This window comes from Echeneis naucrates, chromosome 9 (assembly GCF_900963305.1).
Source record: "Echeneis naucrates chromosome 9, fEcheNa1.1, whole genome shotgun sequence".
Taxonomy (NCBI): domain Eukaryota; kingdom Metazoa; phylum Chordata; class Actinopteri; order Carangiformes; family Echeneidae; genus Echeneis; species Echeneis naucrates.
Genome location: NC_042519.1, coordinates 9,767,996 through 9,782,767, shown reverse-complemented (window position 1 = coordinate 9,782,767; position 14,772 = coordinate 9,767,996). Strand labels below are relative to the sequence as shown.

Sequence of the window (14,772 nt, the reverse complement as noted above, 5' to 3'; positions counted from 1 at the left end):
CGGTGGTGACAGAAAAAGAGCCGAGGCTGACAGGAGAGCAGGACAGAGATGCCGAGTGTGGGAGAGAGGAGGAGGCCGGAAAAGAGGTAAGCGAAGGAAGGGAAATGTCTGAGCTTCAGCCAAGCAGAAAAACGGGGTCTGTACGAGTTGTGAGAGGTGAAATAGCTTTTTCTTTTCATTTTACACGCCTTCCCTTCCCAATGCAACCCTCACCCTTTACCTCTCGCCCCCTATTACACACACACACACACACACACACACACACACACACACTCCCTACCCTCATATTGTGACTATGAGGAGAAGCACAGCATGAGCATGTCTTGGTCCTAGAGCTCCCCCCTCTGATCTAGGCTGGATCCTGCAGTGCGAAGAAAAATGATGAACCTCCTGCAGCTAGCCAATGAGCCAAAAGCACGACTATGTAGGTCGTGGCAGCTCTGTTCGGCCTGTGGTGCCTCACCATTGGTGTAAAGGCTCACACCCAAAGGTACTCACCAGAAGTCACCCTACAGTCGCTCAAATTCAAGGAAACATGTATTTATGCACTTTATGCCCACACATAAAAATGCACGCAACCAAGTGGTGCTACTGGGAAAATTTGCACTAACGTTTCTTTTTTTCTGGACACTTCATGGGAATAGGTGCAACAACTGCAAAAAAAACAAAAAAAACTAAACAAAACATGCATCTTTTTTTGCAAGTCATTCTCAAAGTAAACTGAGGAAATTAAATAAACAGATCCCACATTTCTACTGAAACAAATATGTATACAGAGTGAAAATACCCCAAATCATTTTGCTGATGTGCAGAGAAATGTCCTGTGTCAAAGCTGTCAGTGAAGGAAATCCATTGAAAGTGTGTATGAGCATGTGTGTGAAAGCCTTTGTAGCGTGGGGTGAGGATGACAGGGTGCGAAGGGTTAACTAGGCTAAGACAAAGACAGGCTGAAACCATTGTATGGAGTGGAGGGCCTCTGGAGCAGATGGGGCCTTAGGGCTCTCTCTTTCTTTCTTTCTCTCTCTCTAATGCTAAGCTCAAATCACTGACAACTGGCTAACAAGCTAAGACATTTTACACTGAAATAAATAAACCCACATGCTGTAATCATAAATTCACAATATGCACAAATCACTGCAGGACACTGATTCAAATACCACACAATACTTGTGGTGTGAATCATAGCGAAAGAAACAAACCAGCCCTGTGAGCCTGCATCCTTTCTAAACAGTTAATCCAAACTCTGCCTGACAGACATGTGATTTTGCGTCTCCATCCTTGATCTCTATACCCTTATGTATCTTCCCTCTTCTCCCTTTTGTGCCTCTCCCACTCCTCAGCGGCAGCTTGGTGGGTTTTATCTCAAACCTCTGCACATTAGCTTGCAGAGTTCATAACATGCAAGCGGAGCTGTTGTTTGAAAAGTTAGTCTGAGTCATGACACCAAAAGAATAATACAAACAATTGAAGGGAACAAGCAAGTGAAATGGTCAATAAGTATTACAAGAGGTGGCAGTATAAATTCAGTTTGAGTAATGATTTTGAGTCCTCTTAGCATATCTGCTAATGGTTGTTATTGAGCTAATTTACACACTCCATTTTAATTTCATTGTTTTCATTATATTGTGTTTGTAAAAATCCAACAGTTTTTAACGTGACATTATCCTATCTTATCGTATCCACTCTTACAATAAAAATAACTTACATATCTCTGCGTTATCTGATGTCTCTCATGCGGGTCGTCCAGCATGTTGATTGACAGGTCTGATATAGAAACGGCAGCAGAAGCAGTGAGTGTAACTAGCAGCACAAGCACACCTTCGCCTTCCTCCAGGAGCAGGTCCAGCTTGTGTGTGTGTTCTTTACTGAGCAGAGACAAGTCAATGGTACACCTAAAGTGTGTTCACATGCCAAAACAAATAGAAATAAAAGCAGAATTACAGAAGATTAGAACATTGGATATCTCATGAAGAAGCTGAAAAATAGGCTAAAAAAAAAAAAAAAAAAAATCAATAAAGCTAATACAGCCAATGCAGACTTTTTTGTGGTTTGTAAGACTAAAGTTTGGTAAAGTATGAGTGTGAGTGTTGTTGGTCTCTGTGTGTTGACCCTGTGATGGACTGGTGACCTGTCCAGGGTGTACCCCGAATAAACGGTAGAAGATGAATGATTGACTGAATCAATCAGTGCATTGTCCTGGATCGCAGCAACAGCATCAACTTAATACTTAAGGTATTGTAAAAACACATGTTGTGAGTAGAATATAAACAACCGTGAATAACAAAGCTAAAGCTGATATAATTAAAATGTTTTAGTAGGCACTTGAGGGCATCTCAATTGATATATCAAGGCAGGCACATATTGGACTTGGGTCAAAGTGTTGAAAACAAATGCTTCCTCGTGTACCTTCATTCTGATGGAAACTAGAGAAAAATAACAAGATGGTGAGCACTCTACCTTCCCATGAAGTCATCTTTCTTGCCAGCATCTTTGTCCCAGACAGTAATGTCCACATAGCCTCCCTGCTCCTCATACAGGTGGAAATCAAACTGCTCTCTCCACTGCGGGTTCAGCGTTTTAGGAATTGTCTGAGTGAATGACAGAAGAAAATGACATGACTATGATGCAGCTAAAAAAATATGACGAGACTAAATTCAGTAACAGTACATACAGAAATTTGGTTCATGACATCATCCTGCTGTACAATTAGTAAAGTAGAAAGTGAGGGGATGACAAACGTCAACAATATGTCTGTAAGTGATGAGAACTATACATTTTTTATAAAACAGAGAGGGAACAAAAACTTTAATCAACAAAAATTTGATTGGATAATTTGAGTTGTTTTTCTACTAAACATCTAAAGATGCACAACTTTAAATAACTGAAAAGGACTGCAAGACATAAAGTGTTATTATCTCGGGTTTTTTAATGAAGAACAGATTCTCAAACAGAGATGTCTTTCCATTTACTCATTTCACTAAAAAGGACAAAAGTGTGAGTCCAGCATGAAAAGTGAAGTACTAAAATTTTTCCATAAAGTTTAGTCCAAGGAGATCAGGTTAACAAGTGCTCTGAATAGAGCTACTGTGGTCAGGCATGTTAGACTGTTGGAGGTGTTTTACCTTGCTTTTGTACTTCTGGTATCCCATCCTGAATTTGACATATGGGTCACTGAGGCCGTTGGCATCCATGGGCTGCAGGCCGCGACCTTCTATCAGACTGATGCTAACAATACCTCGCCACAACTGCGCTTTTCTGTGCACATCGGACAGACGCATACTCTGATACTGCAGCAGGCACACGCGCAGATAGATACAGATACAGACACACACACACACACGCATTCGAAGAAACATTTACACAATAAACTCATTTAACGCAGTGATACAGATATGGGCACAAAATACACAGTAATGTGCTTTGATGTACCCCAAGACAGATTATGGCTTGTGTGTGTAAATCAGAAATGCCAAACAGACAACAGAAGGGCAGGCAGAAGAAAACACTTGAACGCAAAATGAGAGTGATCAGATTAACCCCTGAGGTGTGAGCTAGGCTGACCTGAACATCACCACAGGTTGTAGGCCGGTGCTTCCTACTGATCTGTCACTTAACAGCTTTAAATGATTTTTAGCTGTTTTTTGGGAGTGCTGAGTAACATCACTATTTTTAGCAGCAATTTTATTCACAATTGTGTAAAATTGAAAAGCATGTACTGTGACCTTTCTATCTCGTCTGAGAGATTATTGAGAATCAGCTCTAGAGAAAAACAGCCTGCACACAAATCTAAATGTCAATGCATCATTTGGGGTTTTTTGTAAACATTCTAAGTACAAGCAAATAAACAGAAGGTGGCAAGTGATTTATAGGTTGTGTTATCCAAAATGGGACAGACCACTGAGGTGCTGTTACAGTGTACCTTTGTAAATTTCCTACTCCATCTGGGTGTGCTGTAAGTTGACAGCTCAGCAAATTCAGATTGATGATTATTCACATTTTAAATCATCTTTTTTCCCCCAATAGTTTTCTAAGCACTTATAGGCCTATTTAACCTCTCTTTGAATCATGTCAGTATCCCTCACTAAAACAAAGAGCAGGGTATTTATTTGTCAAACAAATACACCCCTTGCTTTCTCTCCCTCTCCCTTCCTCTCTCCTCCTTCCTCGTTAGGGAGAATTTATTAGCATAGCTTTTGTTTTGCGAGTGAATTTCATTAAACTCTGAACAAACCCTGCCTCGCAAGTGCAGGCCTTTGATCTGGAGACGGAGCCTCTTAATTTCCATTCTCTAGACATTAAACAATGCGAATGGCTCCCTGCAATCGAGCCAACCTACCATGCAGCAACTCCTGCATCTTTCATTTTTCCCGTTCAATTGCTGTTATGTCCTACACAAGCACAGTCCTAATTTTTTTCTTGTTTTGATGCTACATGTCTCTTGTTGCAGAAAACTATGGGCTATTTGGATTGGGCATCCTCTCTTCCAGAGCACAGCCGGGATCAAGAACAGTCTTACACATCTTAGAAGGGATGCCAAGGTTCTGTTTAAGAATTACTACAGCCTTTCACATGCTTCACCTTTTTTCAGGCCTTTGGAAGGTAAAATGTTTCAAGTCCCAAAAAAAGCCTGAGAGCTGAATTCAGTGTGCTTCTGACTCATAATTATGATTTCAACTACTTTGTGAACCATTTCAACACTCACATATGCTTCATTAAAAAGAAGTGCTTGTGTAAAAATAACCGTGTAGTGGATGCTGTCGAGCACGGAGGCAGGGAGGGACTCAGGAGCAGCGCCGTTTTTGGTGGGGTACCACAGTAGCTAGTTAGTGTTTGAGCTAATTCCCAAGTCACAGACGGGGTGGCCCAGTTTGGAGGCTTCAAAGGCTTGGTTTGGGGAAGAGTGATACAGCAGGACGTCTGCCCAGCTCCAACCAAGCACACTTGAAATGTCTATCTGTGTCTCTTGGTGGATATCAAACTTTTTACTGTTAGTTAAAGAATTAATCAGTGTCTCTAGGTACATTTTAGTAAATCAACTAAAAGTAAGTATGCATTTAGCTTATTTCCTTCTCAGTGACAACAGGAAGATACTTAAGTACATTTTTAGAAGAAATACAAGCAAACAAGGTTGTAAAACACAACCATGTGCACAGACTTATCCCTGATATTGCTGTATTTGACTATCAACCATGGTAGGTGCTTCATGCATGCGCAAATAGGAAGCACAGCCTCAATCAACATGCTTTGTGTTGGCAGCCAACAAGAATCACAAATAACAAAACCAAAAAGCAAAAGTATCTTGCTAATGGCAAAGTGCGTATGGCAAAATGGGAACTCAAAATAATGCGAACATCAAAGATTTCCACTTGATGTAAAGAGGTCTAAGAGCGTCCTATACTTAGTCAACAAGCTACAAACATTCTTATTTCACAAGTGAATTTGCTGCAGCATATGTGGAGCTCAAGTTAACCAAAATCACTACACATTTTAAATAGTTGAAAAGCACAAGATTATTTGAATTGTGAGGAAAAACACAGAATGAAGCCAAATTACACAACAGCCATTCACTCACGTCACCGGAAATGGCCAGTTTATAACTGACAAATTTGTCATGTAAACCTCAATCAATAATTACTTATTATTTTAAATTGGAATATTAAATAAACCAAAAGTGAACAAAAAACAAAATGCATCCTATATAACAATGGCAGGATTTGTCTTGCATTGCTCCCACCATTGGCTTATAACTTGCCTTCACATATATAGTTCATACATAGACTTAGTTGCACTTGCATTACCTAAAAGAGTTTACATCAACCCAGATGATGCAAAAGCTGGTGGTATGTTGTAGCAAGTGGAAAAAAAGCTGGCAACAATGAGAACTAAAAATTAATCAAGAAAGAAAAACTGCTAATACCACTGTGGAAGGAAGAAAAGGAGGGAGAAAGAGGCAGGGCAGGGGAGACTCCATCCGTGCACCAGGACACCAGTGAAGAGTGCAGGACAGGTGAGGTGCGGTCGGTAGTGGGGTTACAGTACAGTTGCAAGATTGTGGTGGAGGGGAGAGCAGAAGGGTGGTTACATGCTGTTTTGGTTTACCTTACTAGATCGTTTCCAGTTCCTTCTCAAAAGCATGGTCTGTAAATGAGACAAAGCGGTTACAGAGCGCCCCCCACTGTCTCCCCGTGAAAGCTGCAGTGTCAGAGATTAAAGGGCATGGCGTGTATAAATTCATATGTTAGACCTGGTCTGGTGAAAGAACGGAGGGGGCGGGACGAGGGTTAGATGAGGAGAGTGGGACAGTTGTCCGTTGTCATGCAAGTTAAGTAAGCAGGAAGTGTAAAAGAAGCGATCTTACTTGTCTTGTGAAGTATCTGCATATGTGAACATGCACACATGCACAGAAAAACGTGTGCATACAGTAGCTGCAGTTTGCGTCTCTCAAACAGTATAAACAGAATTTTTATACTTGATACTTTTTGCAATGTTCATTCCATTCCTCAACAGAAACACAAAGAGCAAATGTAAAAGTTGCGTAAAAGTTTTCTGGTTATAACGTCATTGTTTGGGTCCAGGGATGGCTTGAAAAACAGATGTTTCCTGAATACAAGCGAAAATACATTTCTGCACTGTGCAAAACAAATAATATTGGGATTGGAAAATGTAAATTGATTTTATTGACGGATATGAAATGTCTCGATCCCATTTATTGTTTAAAAGTTATTGAAAATTATTTATGGAAATGATGGAAATGTAATCATCACTGCAAAAGTTTCAAATATAGAAATAACAATCACATATTAGGAGCTATTTACTCACACTTCCGTCATGTCATTCCAACACTCATGAACTTGAAAACACAATAAATCATATCACCATATGCAGACACACTGTGTATTCTGCATAATGGCTAAAATTACTTGATTATTAGTTGTTTAATAAGGGATACATTTATACATTTTAAAATAAATGTGGCAAGTGTTGTGCCTTCCCTTACCCCTTGATACCAGTAGATGGCAACAAAGAGAGTCATCCGAAATCTACAAGTTCAGCCTTGTACTAATTTTCTGCACAGTTGGAAAAATCCAAAATGATGCTTAACCTAAATAGAGTTTATTTGTTGTGTCAAATGTGGACTCTCTGAACTAGAGTACTAAATAAGCAGCAGAATTAAGACATCAGATCAAAAGGAATAAAATATTTCCCCCATGACTCTGCGTTGTTCCGCATAGAGCATGCAGGGGTCCAATTAACCAAACAAATAATTGAACAGAAATAAATGCAACTCTGAAACACTGAGCACGTCCACAGAGGAACGAGCCAACATAATTAAGGAAGAGAATCCAGTGCTCTTTGAACAAGGAACTTTTCCACAGAACCTATTAATTACAGTTGTGTTTATGCATATGTATTTGCTGAGTTGAAGAGTTTCCAACAACTGAGGCTGAATGATGCCAGCACATCCCAGTTCAACAAATCCTTCCTGAGTTTTTGATGTATGGAAACACAGTTCATTGAACTGGATTAACACTGTTGCAGAACTTTAATTATGAATATGATCAAAATGATTATCTTGATTTGTATGGTTTTGTACTGACATGCAGATATGCTTTACCAAGGTCTTTAGCGGTTCGACATTTGACTACAGTGTATCAGTGATAATGTGCTTGAAGTGAGAAAGAAAAATTCCCCTGAATGAGGTGGGAATGCAGTGTGTGTAGGTAGAAAGAGCTGAATGGATAATCTGGAGAGTGAAGGTGAAGTTCATATAGTTTTCTTACAGCATCCCTCCCATCTCCCTCCTTCGGTGACAGAGTGACAGCTAGCTCCAGGCTGCCCAGGTTATGTTCAGGGTACTGTGGGTCCTTCAGGTCCAGCGTCACATCTATTGTCCTACATGGAAGAACAGTAGCCATGTTCACATAAAAAAAAAATCATATTGTAACATTACTACATGCACGCTATAGATTTATGGTACAGACTACTTTTGGAGAAGCCCCCCCCCCAACACCGTCCTCCCAGAAAGCACCTCTGGGATCTGCCATCTCACGGAACCTCAAGTGGACTACCAACCATCACCTCAGTGAACTAGAGAGCTGACCAGAGGATGAACTTCCAGCTGCCAGTCATCCAGTCCGTTCTCTGTTCTTTACAATTGTCTGGTTTGGGTCAGCCAGCAAACAGGAGAGGAGCAGACCACCACGGATCGTCAACACTGCAGGAAATATCGTTGGTGCCATCCACTCAGGACTTACACACCTCCAGACTGAGGAAACACCAAGAAGCATCACTGCAGACCCCACACATCCTGGACGCAACCTGTGCCAGCTCCTCACCTCTGGGTGGTGCCACAAATCACTGAGCCCCAACAACTGGACCCAAAAACTGTTCCTTCACGCAGGCCTTCACCCTGATCAACACTTAATCTATGTAAATCACTGAACATAACATTCCACATACACAAATTACTCATGGAGTTAACTATTGCACTATTTGTATAGTATAAACGTACAGAGTGTCTGTCCTGCTCTTGACTGCCAAAAGAAATGTTTCTCCGGTGCTTTTTCTGCTGTGAAATATCCAAACAGCTGCTGGGAGGACAGTAGTCTGTCACACCCACAGCTAACTGGGACACCTAAATAGACTGGAGTTATTGTTAATGTTACCAATAACTGCTCTGCTTTTTCCGTCCATGACAGGCTCTCATGTGTGTGGTGAAAACGTCCTATTCCATCAACTTCTGCCTGATTAGATGAAGTGTGTGATTGTATTTCTGCTTAATAAAAACTAAATAGCAGACTTTCAGTGAATACAATCCTGTCAGCTTCCCCAGAGAAGCCCTGTTATGCTTCATGAGCTATGTGGTGAGTTACCAAAGACTGCCACTAGAGGGAAACCACAGGCTACATGGTAAATACTCCAAGTGATGGTATCAAAAGGAAGGGATCCTCCCATTTGAAGACAGCTCAGTCATTAAACAAGGTGAAAGACAGGAAGCTGTTTGGTCAAGCAAGGGAGAAGATGATTGAGTAAAAATGTATTGCAGTACGATTTAAAAGAAGTAGGGAAAGACAGAAAAAGCAAAGACCTCTGATGCTCCAGTGATTCCAGGTAGAGGTAAGCTGAGCCCATGAAATCATCCTGAAGTCCAAAGTCATAGTCAAAAACCTGCAGAGACAAAAAGAGGACATCCAAAACAGTTACTTAAAACTTATAACAAAGAAAGACAACACTTGAAGCTCATCATTTATCAACTGTACCTTCACATATAATGGATCCCTCAGGGTTTCCACATGAAGGCTTACTCTCTCGTCCCACACTGGATTGAGGTTCTTATGGATGGTTTTACTTCTGAACACCTCCTTCCCTGCAATCTTAAACTTTACATATGGGTCACTGGTGCCTATTGGGAAAGACAGAAAACACAAGATGCTGGTAAATAACGACCTAAAGTGTGGGGCATTTCCCATGAACATTTGAATCAAAAACATCTAAATTTACAGAGTATATTGTTGTTGTTGTTGTTCTTGATTTTTTGAAGGAACATATTAGATTTTGAGAGGTTGAATAACTCCATGTGGTCTGCAGAATTAATACAAACGGTTTGTTATGGCCCCTCTAGAATTGTCACGAGGTTTGTCATGTGACTTATGGTCGATGTGGGTCATATGATCACCAGTATTTTTGTTGAATTGGCGGCTTGAATGGTCATTTCACATACAATGCCTCCATTTATCCACTAAGTGGAGCTGTTGAGCTACATTTGTTTGTTGTAACTACGTTTCTTTAATGGAATAATGAATACTGTGAAATTTAACTTTCATATACATGTTGGTTTGGCAAACATTTCATGTCTAAACTGAACTTGTGACAACTGAAACATTTGCTGTGTTAACATGCAAAATTATTATCTCTTCATCATGGTTCAGAAAAAAAAAGGCCTGTGATTCTAAATCTGTGTTTTATTACCAAGACAAACAGAAATTCAGTCTCTTGCCCATTACATTTTTTGCCTTATTCTACCAACCTATTCTCCAAGGAACATAAACAAAGCAGTCTAGTATTTTGCATACAAATTGTTGTGTATGTATGTTTAGTCAGTGACTTTCAGGCCAACAGATTTTTTTTTTTTTTTTTTTTATTACACATTTACTGGCTCAAGAGTCTGTTCACATTGGCACTCAGATAATAGTCATTAAAAGGAGCTGGACAGGAGTAAACACAGAAATTTTACAAATACATGTAGTTGCAGCAGACTTGCACATATAACAATTTGTAAAATACTACGATATATTGGTATGAAATATTGTTTGGGTGGTATAGCATCTGCCCTGTTTTCTCCTTGGCAGCCTTCAAGGTGGATATGTTGTAGACAACTACAGCACCTCCAACACAAGACTGAGAGTAAGGATACCAGCTGATAAAATGATGAGCTCTCTCAGTGTCATTTGGAGATGTCTCACCAGTTCAATACAGTGTCTTAATATGTCATTAGCAGACAGCAGACATGCGATTCCAATAACAATTCTAATAATGCAGCCAAGGGCTGCCATTATCTAAAACTACAGCAACCATCTCTCTTTGATGTCTATCTCTCTCTTCCTGTGTCCTGCTGGGTCAATATTCCAGAGACATATCACTGGCGCCGTCTTTGCATCCCATGCTGCCAGCTTTAAGGTGCCATAAACACTCAGGGTGAAAAGTATGAAATGGAAAAGGCTGGTGTTGTAAGTGGGTGGCGGGTGGATGGGAGTGAATGTGGGTTCAGTCCAGCGGAGGAGCAATCACAGAGGTGCTTTCTTGAAAATCAACCACTCCACAGTACATCACTTATCATTTAAGAGTGAGAGCCAGAGCTGGGGAAAGTCCATAAAGAAAGACTGAAGGTGTGCCCCAGAAGGCTGGTGGGTAGATTGGTCAATAAACAATAGATATTAGCAATAGATGTATGATTGATCAGCCTTAGAAGGATGAATAATGGTTGGCATGAATGCCTAAAACTAGATATGGTTTGATTGATTGGTGGACCCTAGATGTTTGCCCACCCAATGTGTAGCAGGCTGTGAAATGGAAGTCCTGAGTAAGGGGAGACTGGGTAAAAATGTGTCAATGAGTCACATGCTGATAAACTGTGTAAGGTAAGAAGGTGCCACAGGCACTGAAGAGCAGCCATGACAAGTAAGAATGATTTCCTGCTTTCTAGTGAGAAGCGATAGTGATGACGCTTCAGGGCAGAGTCAAAATACCCCAACCAACCTTGACAAGAAATACTCACCAGAACTATAACAAACTAAAATCCATCTAGACACATTTCTACTGCTCAGAGGTCACATCCAAACTTACTTTTTAGGACAGAGGCGGCCAGGAGGCAGCACTGCTCAGAGTAGACAGAGATAGTGAAATCGGTTGGCTTTCATGTTTCAGTGTCGTGTTTAAAAGAACGAGAGAATGAGGACGCTGGCATCTGTTCACCACTTCTCCATTCGAGTTACCACAGTAACAGAGGTTACCATGTGAAGGATACATGTCTTTTTTAATGGCTCTACCTGTAGCACTTTGAGATGTGTTTTAAAATGTTTCACTATCATTATCATTACTATAAAATTCACCAAAAACATGGCGTTCAAGTACCAATTAGATTCCAGGTTAGTTATTAACCTTTATTTAGGCAGGTGAGCTCACTGAGTTACAATCTCATTTGCAAGAAAGTTTAAAACTTTAACAATAGACAGTTAAAAGCAACCAATACAACAAAATAATAATAATAATAGATACAAAGGATAATATAAAGACAACATGATCAAACAGCAGCAATTAAATGACTTTAAAGAATGCTAACAAAGCTAAAATTATCACTTAATCATTTAAAGAAACTAGACTCTGTTATCTGAAGATTTCACATCTGATTTTTAAATTGCTTATAATTTACAGGATTAGGAATTTTTAAAATGCTCTGCAACAAATCCATTTATCTTGGGCATTACATGCAAAGGCAGTTTTACCAAATTCTGAAATAACTGTAGGAATATGGAGTGTAAACCAATCGTGAAATAGTGTGAAGGTTAATGAGAGAGATAACTAGGAGTAGAAATATAAGATAACAGTTTGCCAATTAAAGCTTTGTAAATAAATAAAAATCTGTATCTGTCTCATCTTTCAGAAAGAGAGGACCAACTTTCTCATACAGAGTGGAATGATAAATAAGTGACACACGCAGAGCAAAGTGATAGACTTAGTCTCGAGATTTAAGAAATTGCATTTTGATAAATGACATCTCCATTATCTAAATCGGTTGTAGACCTACAGGGAATTCATGAGGTATTCGTGGTGGTACTTCCTTTTTTCATGTTTTGTTATATTGTGTTATGATGAAAAAAAAAAACTAAAACAATTTTACATACAATAGACCAGATGACAAAGTAAGAAAATCAATACAGAAATTATTCCTAAATAATTAAAAAGGAAAAACTAAAATTTAAAAAGTATTCATATACTTTGGGGCGCCCTGAGCAGAGTCATGTCTTTGTGGGTATTAAACAACTATGTTTGCACAAGCGGAATTGGGGATTCTCTGCCATCCTCTGCAGATCTTCTAAAGTGCTGTCGAGATGAATGGGAGCTGTCAGTGGATAACTATTTTTAGGCCTTTCCAGATATGTGTGATTCTGTTCAAATCACGGCTTTGGCTGAGACATCGAAAAAAGGGAAACTAGAGGTCCAGTGTGATGTCTTGAGTTTTGGACTGGATTTTCTTTCTTTTATTTTAGTGTTTTGTTCAATTGGTCTCTCTATCCTCCTGCTGAAAAAATCCCCGCAACATGAAGCTGCCACCACTTTGTTTCCCTGCTGGTATGGTATTAATCAGGGGATGAGCCCTCCGTTTCCACCAAACAGACTTAGACCTGCGTCCAGGCAATTCGATCTTGCTTTCTAGTACTTAAATTTGAGCTAAACTTCTGGTGTCATAGCCAATAGATTATTTCCTGCAAAAAAAAAAAAAAACCCTTAAAAATCTGTTCTCCTTCGGGGTGAAAAAGCTGAAATACTTTGTGAATATACTCCAGGCTTGCATAGTAATGCACACAGCAAACCCTCTGCAAGGGCTTTGAGAGACTACTCACAAATCCAGGATTTCTCTGAATTTTGATATCAAAGACATAATTATCTTTCTAATCATCCCTTTTGGAATAACATTGTGGATCCATAGACTACACTAGAGAAAGTGGAAAGACCACGAGACATGGAGTAGTTAATAAATTGTTAATCTATGAATCTTCCGTAACACCATTTAAAACACTGAGAGCAGCAGTAAACTTGTTCATGAATGCACCCAGTGGTGTAAAAAGCAGGTAAATTTCCTTTGGCCTTGGCACCTGATAGATTTTTGTTAGCTGTCCTCTGTCTTCCCTGACGGTAGCTGAAAACATAATCCACCACCCATTTATCTCTTCTGAATCCCTAATGGGCAGGGGCCATAAACATACGACTCACTGTGTCTGTCTGCCAGTAAAACAAACTGCTTTGCTAGACACTTGAAAATGCAACAACAGCAAGCTTAAAAGCACAGGCAACGATCTCATTGTAAACAAAAGTTGCCACCACCTTTTGAAGGGTCAGTAAATACACATTAACAAAATGTCTGTTGGCTTCTGAGCAACTGAGCAATATTTCCTCAACCTTTTTAACTATAGTTCAGGCAAACAACCCAAATAAATGTGGCCATAATTGAGTATAATTCTGCTGTCAGGTTTGTGTGTACACACATGTGTACTAATGCATTCATTTACGTGTGTTCTGTGTTCAGACATCTCATGTGATTGTGCATGATACTTAGACAATATGAGCTAAAGCTAGAGAGGAAAGAAAACGTGTTAAACACCCAAAAAGAATCTTGCAGCATTGGATAAATCAGGGATTGTAGAGGAGAATATTAGCTGACACATTTTCTGCATTTAAATAAATCAATTTGAAAAAAAAAAAAAAAAACAGTGACAACCTTTGAACTTCTGGAGTCCAGGATTTTTGGAAGAAAAGGTTTAAACTTAACATGTTATGACATAATGTGTGGATAACCAAACTGAAGAAATAGCAATATGAGTAACAATATTTTAATGAAAAATATTTATGACTAATCGGTGAGATTTATATTTTACCAGTTATTACCAATGGGAGGCAGTGTGCATCCACACATCAAGCACATTTGCTTAAAGAGTGTACAGGAATTAAAGTCTCAACTATGCTTATTATGTTTGTCTCCATTCAGTAGCAGTTTCCAATTTATTGACGAACTACACTATATGCAATTGTGTCATTTATTCAACAGATTTTGGTTTGAAGATACAACTTCCTTTGATGGTCTTTTTGCCTGTTTCACTGTCATATACTATACTATACTATACCTCATCTTACTAGCTTCCAGTCTCACTCCTTTTCTGCTGTAGGTATTTATGGAAAATTAATCCATTAACATATTCTCACTGTATGTTCTAGGAGCCTGCTCACACATCAGATAGCCACATCAGGAATTTCCCTCAAAAAAAAAAAAAAAAAGTCTGTAATATCCGCATCCGTGCAAATTATGACATTTCAACATCATAAGCTTTTCAAGTGTGCTGCCCTTGATCTGAAGATAAAATGCAACAGACCAACCTAGTGCTAGTGCATGTAAACACATTATTGTCTGAATGAGGGAATGTTTACCTGAAACTACCTCATGTGTTAAATAGTTACAGAAAATGCAACATCTCCGACCACTCCACTCCAAGGTAGATA

At 39.4% G+C, this 14,772-nt stretch overlaps 1 protein-coding gene across 5 annotated transcripts in view; it reads right to left on the bottom strand.

Annotated features, from left to right (window-relative positions):
• Positions 1-14,772, bottom strand: part of mctp1a (multiple C2 domains, transmembrane 1a) — a 118,217-nt gene that overhangs the window by 56,887 nt on the left and 46,558 nt on the right. For 4 of the 5 annotated variants that reach the window (XM_029511003.1, XM_029511004.1, XM_029511007.1 and 1 more), the window contains exons 3-9: positions 9,261-9,403; positions 9,089-9,168; positions 7,782-7,893; positions 6,100-6,138; positions 3,123-3,287; positions 2,458-2,588; positions 1,706-1,892 (exon numbers count right to left, since the gene is read on the bottom strand). In XM_029511003.1, the coding sequence (XP_029366863.1) occupies positions 1,706-1,892; positions 2,458-2,588; positions 3,123-3,287; positions 6,100-6,138; positions 7,782-7,893; positions 9,089-9,168; positions 9,261-9,403 (857 nt within the window). The remainder of the gene's footprint in view (positions 1-1,705; positions 1,893-2,457; positions 2,589-3,122; positions 3,288-6,099; positions 6,139-7,781; positions 7,894-9,088; positions 9,169-9,260; positions 9,404-14,772) is intronic. The other variant, XM_029511006.1, reaches the window with a different exon arrangement.